This window comes from Brassica napus, chromosome C7 (genome assembly GCF_020379485.1).
Source record: "Brassica napus cultivar Da-Ae chromosome C7, Da-Ae, whole genome shotgun sequence".
Classification (NCBI taxonomy): domain Eukaryota; kingdom Viridiplantae; phylum Streptophyta; class Magnoliopsida; order Brassicales; family Brassicaceae; genus Brassica; species Brassica napus.
Genome location: NC_063450.1, coordinates 10,219,729 through 10,224,809, shown reverse-complemented (window position 1 = coordinate 10,224,809; position 5,081 = coordinate 10,219,729). Strand labels below are relative to the sequence as shown.

At 36.1% G+C, this 5,081-nt stretch overlaps 1 protein-coding gene across 1 annotated transcript; it reads left to right on the top strand.

Annotated features, from left to right (window-relative positions):
- The first annotated feature begins 1,594 nt into the window (after positions 1-1,594).
- LOC106445629 (nodulation protein H) lies at positions 1,595-4,288 on the top strand. Its single transcript, XM_013887216.3, has 6 exons — positions 1,595-2,010; positions 2,304-2,539; positions 2,613-2,871; positions 3,395-3,574; positions 3,650-3,805; positions 3,892-4,288. Exons 1-6 carry the CDS (start codon positions 1,981-1,983, stop codon positions 4,063-4,065), a joined length of 1,035 nt encoding a protein of 344 aa, XP_013742670.1. The 5' UTR covers positions 1,595-1,980; the 3' UTR covers positions 4,066-4,288.
- The last annotated feature ends 793 nt before the right edge of the window (positions 4,289-5,081 follow it).

The following is a 5,081-nucleotide window of genomic DNA, read 5'->3' as shown; positions in this document are numbered from 1 at the left end:
GTTAGATTTAGGGTTCTTCAAAGGACTGATGAATTGTTAGAATGATATAACTGATAAGGTTATCTTATATTCTTCATTTGGATTGTTCTTAATGCTAGATGTAACTTGACAACTTGAAATATAGATCTTATGATAATTGGTAGATGTGAAAATGTAATTGATTCTTTGAATTAGTCTTAGATGAGAAAAATACATATATGCAAAGTGATTAGTTTTAAGTATTTTGTAAACTTATCAAAAAAATTCTTAATACTTGTATGAATCGATCTAATTTGCAAAGAGATTTGGAATTCTAGATCTATACATAGATTATTTGTGCAACGAAGGGATTGATTTGAGTTCAAGAAATGTACTTCATAAATCTTTAGCAATTGTTTGATATCTAGCGCTTTCTCTAATCGTTTACAACCTCCTTCACATTTTTCGTCTTTTATTGCATTAAATCTAATATTGTTTATCTTAATTCAAATACTTATAGATATTGAGTGGTCCATAGAGTCTCTGTGAATTTGATCACTATGCACATGTGAAATTCAGAGTAGCTCATAGGATTAGTTTGAGCATATCATATTCCGAAGCAAAGTTTTCTAACTCGGCTGTTCATCCTCAATTAAAGCCCTACTCGCGACCGGTACTAAATTGGGTAGGTCAAACTGATTCTTGTTTATAATTTGGCTCCAGAATCAAGAGACCATCTGCACTACGAATGTCCTTTTGCATGGACGATTTGGCTGAGATCTCTCGACAATGCTCACTTCAACCTCTAAAATAATAGAAAGATATTGTGATTCAAGTATAAGGATTCGGAGGAGACAATTTAAAAACCGGCTTACATTGGCAGTCGGTGTGATCTATTGGCTTTGGTAAGAGATGAACAAGAGGTTCCATCATTACCAATTTCGATCCCAAGATGCTCTCCTTTTTTGCCACTTGGTAGATAACAGATCTCATCCTCAGCTACATATAAAAGTCTCTGATAAACCTTTCGAAACTCATGCAAATTAGGCTCACCACAAATAATCGGGGATAGTGAAACGATCTGAAGACACTTTTTAATTTTTGCTTTTAACTGCTTGACTCGTATCACCAAATGGACTCTTTCTGATCTTTTTTTTTTTTTTTGTGTGTGCACAAGACTCCTTCTGATCTATAATATGGAATTAAAATTATGGGGTTAAAAAATTGATTGGTTTAACTATAGCCATGGCGCTGTAAAACATTTTCTTTTCTCTCTTGCATTTTTAATTAATCTTTTTCAAAAAGAAAAATGTATGTCGGTTGTGGAGTTACTTATACACGAGAACTGCAACAGAGAAGAGAAACCTAAACTAAACGAAGAGGGAAGAAAGCTAATCAGGTAGATAAAGTCAAACTTTTAACCCCAGAATCCGAGATTCCAATAACTAAAAACCTAAAAAAATGGAATGGGTCACACGTTACTTGAACTAATACTATAATCTAATTTATACGTTTATTAAATGAGAATTAAGTATCATATAAAAGAATATAAAAATGGAAGATGCCATGGTGTGCATGTCAGAAACGCACTAAACGATGTCGTGTTCGGGCTCAATAGACTTTCCTCTCGAACTTTGCGCTTTCAATATTTTTATTTTTTTGGTTCTCCAAAGTTTTTCTTTTCTCCAGTGCAAGTGCCATTAACATCTCCGTAAATTCGAAGCAACCAACGGAAACAGAGAGAAAAGCTCCACAAACAACGTTTATCGGGCCTCTCTAATCATTGTTTTTTCTTCTAATCGAAAATTTTCTCTGTTTTTTCTTCGTTTTTCTTAGAAAAATTGTTTCTTTTCAAAAACAAATCAGAGAAAAGCCACTTTGTGTTTTCGATTTTACATTATTGTGTTTATTCTTTAGCTGTAAGTGTGTCTGAATAATAATTCATTGCCTTTCTCTTCTCTTCCTTTCTAAATCTCTCTCTCTCTCCTTCCTCTCTCTTTCTCTCACTAAACGGAAGCAGCCATGGGCGACGAACACTCTCTCAGCCCCAAGGTACCTTTTTGCTTAACGTGTATTGAAGCTTTTCCTCCTTTTAAGCTTCTTCTAGTCTGGATTAGGGTTTTTTTCTGGAGTAATCAGTAGCTGATTTTTGAGGAATTTCATATGATTCGATATGGGTTTCTGTAAAAATCGAATCTTTCGGCATCTGGGTCTTGCGTAATTTTGAATTTTGTGGTGCCCCATGTTGTGTGTTTGCCCTTTAATTTTGTTTCTAAAACAAGCAAAAGAAAACAAAAAAAAAGAACTCACTTGACAGAAGCTCGTAAATGTATTGTTTATCGCAGGATAGTTTTGTCTTCAAGCTCCCTAAAAAATCTCCACTTGTGTTGAGGATGGTCGTCCTCTCCTTTGTGATGGTCTGTGCTGTCTACATTTGCTCAATCTGTCTTAAGCAAATCGGCGTCGTTCCCAGTGCTGGTTTCTTGAACGTTGAAGTGTTTGAGAGGCCTTGTCCTGAGCCTAACATCGAACCATGGGACATTCCATATGTTCATTATCCTAAACCCAAGACATATAGCAGGTAAAATGAGAGTGTTCATTAGCTTTCTTTTGGTTCTTGGTTCTAATGGGGTGTGTGTTGATTTGTGTGTTAGGGAGGAGTGTTCTTGCAATCCGGTTAGGTATTTTGCGATTCTCTCCATGCAGAGATCTGGTAGCGGCTGGTTTGAGACTTTACTAAACAACCATACTAACATAAGCTCCAACGGGGAGATCTTTTCGGTTAAAGATAGGAGGGCTAATGTGTCGACCATTTTCGAGACCTTGGACAAAGTATATAATCTAGATTGGTTGACTAGTGCTTCTAAGAATGAGTGTACTTCTGCCGTTGGCTTGAAGTGGATGCTTAATCAGGTAACTGTCTATAAATGTTTAATCATTTATTGCAATAAAAGATAAAGATCTGTTTGCTACTACTCTATCCTGTGCTTTATACAGAATGTTTACTTACTGTTTTGGTATAGTTTAAATGCTGGAAGTGTATATTTTTGATGTCCTTAGGATAGAACCTAAACTATGAGATGCTTTGTGCTGTGGTTCCTTTTTTTATGTCTAGAATCTAGAAGATATGAGCTGAGCTACAATCTTTCTGGTAGATCCTGAAATGAGATTTCATTGCTTCAGGGAAGAACTGCATTGTGATTGACTCTAAGCTGATAAAGTTTTTGTAGGGAACTTGTCTCAGGGAATGATAAGGTTCTGGTTTTGATTGATTTATGTTTATACTTGTCTCCTTGAAATATGTGTTTGGTTGATTTTTGATGTTTCTGGTCTTCTTAAAAGGGGAATTGAGTCCCAATAGTCTTCAGTGTGATTTCTCTGTTATGTTTTTTTTTTTTTATGTTGTAATGTGGTTGGTGATGAAACGTGTGTATAGGGTCTAATGAAACACCATGAAGAGATAGTAGAATACTTTAAAACCAGAGGCGTCTCAGCTATATTCCTCTTTAGGAGGAACCTCTTGCGCCGGATGATTTCAGTTCTGGCAAACTCTTACGATAGGGATGCTAAGCTATTGAACGGTACTCACAAGTCCCACACTCATTCCCCTAAAGAGGTTTTTCTCTCTCTCTCTTATGTCTTGCACATTTGGTTCTGTGAAAACTAAACGTGTGAAACAAACTGGTTTCAGGCTGAGATATTGGCGCGCTACAAACCAGTAATCAACACAACCCTTTTAATAGGTGATCTGAAGAAGGTTCAAGAGATGACTACAAACGCACTTTCTTACTTCAATACCACCCGCCATATCTTCCTCTATTACGAAGATGTTGTCAAGAATCGAACCGTGAGAACATCTTTGTTACACAAGTTTCCTAACTAGTTTCAATGCATTCTTCTTAGACTGACTGTCCCTTTTTATCGCTTTTGCAGAGACTAGACGATGTGCAAGAGTTTCTAAAGGTTCCTAAACTCAATTTAAAGAGTCGACAAGTAAAGATTCATCACGGTCCTTTGTCACAGCACGTGCAGAATTGGAACGAGGTTCAGACGACACTGAAAGGGACAGATTATGAGAACTTTCTACTTGAAGATTACCGTAAGTGAATGAATTAAAGACTTAGGAGAGAGTGATGTACATAAATCTCTCTCAGAGAATCATCAACTTGTAGGAAAGTTTTGCTAGTGCCACGAACAGGTTTTGCAAAATCTTTTTATCTTTTAGTTTTCTGTCTTAATCAAGTTGATAGATTTTATATTTTATTCATTCTTTTATCAGGAACTAAGAGTGTTCTATTTTAATCGGAAAAGACTGATCTGGTTCATCCTCTGAATTTGCTTATAATGATTAAATCATCTCGTTATGAAAACTTGTTGCATAACTTGATCAAAGGAGATCAGACGAACCAAACAAGAGCAAAAGCTGTTTCTTTCTTCATTAGCCACAGACTCTTAAGCTTAAAATGAGAATCTGCTGGAGTATGAATTGGCTTAACTTGTGTCAAAACTTTGCAAAAACCTTGATGATTATACTTGACTAGAGACAAGATCAATGTGCCTTTGACCTCGTCTCTGAAATATGTGTCCATCCCTAAAGTTCTAGTTGATTCTATTTCTGCTATTCAAAACTTTCTTGATCTCAGCAGTGTGCCTTTATATAGCCTTACTATTAGGTTTCCACTCTGTTTCTTTTACCGCAGTACATTCAGACTACTGAACTTGCTTTGAGGCTGGTTCAAGAACTTAATATGAGCTCTGGTTGAGCTAGTAGATTGTGCTTCCATAGACTGAAATTTCCTTTCCTATTGAGCTTGTCTAGTTCAAATTTCCTTTGAATAGGCGCGCCATTCTTGATCTCAGATTTAAGCTTTTCTACAAACTCAGAGAACCTGATCTATCCTTGTGTTGATCTTAGATTTGAAAAGATAAGATTGCTCTTTCCTTGTCATCAAAATGGTATAAAGCCAAAACGGCCATGATACTACTTTCCTCCATATAAACCTCAGAAATCCCTTACTCTTGGTCGATTCAACCTCTGATCAAAAAAATATACCTTGGTTATATTTCATTTCTTTCACGGACGAGGTCTCTTGTTCAAATTCAAAATATGGTGACTTTTTACT

What these genes read in the sequence shown, in the direction of transcription:
- LOC106445629 (XM_013887216.3), top strand. Translation starts at nt 1,981, where the DNA reads ATGGGCGACGAACACTCTCTCAGCCCCAAG. An exon ending in AAACCCAAGACATATAGCAG is followed by an intron (nt 2,540 to 2,612) that starts GTAAAATGAGAG and finishes TTTGTGTGTTAG; the next exon opens with GGAGGAGTGTTCTTGCAATC. An exon ending in ACACTCATTCCCCTAAAGAG is followed by an intron (nt 3,575 to 3,649) that starts GTTTTTCTCTCT and finishes AACTGGTTTCAG; the next exon opens with GCTGAGATATTGGCGCGCTA.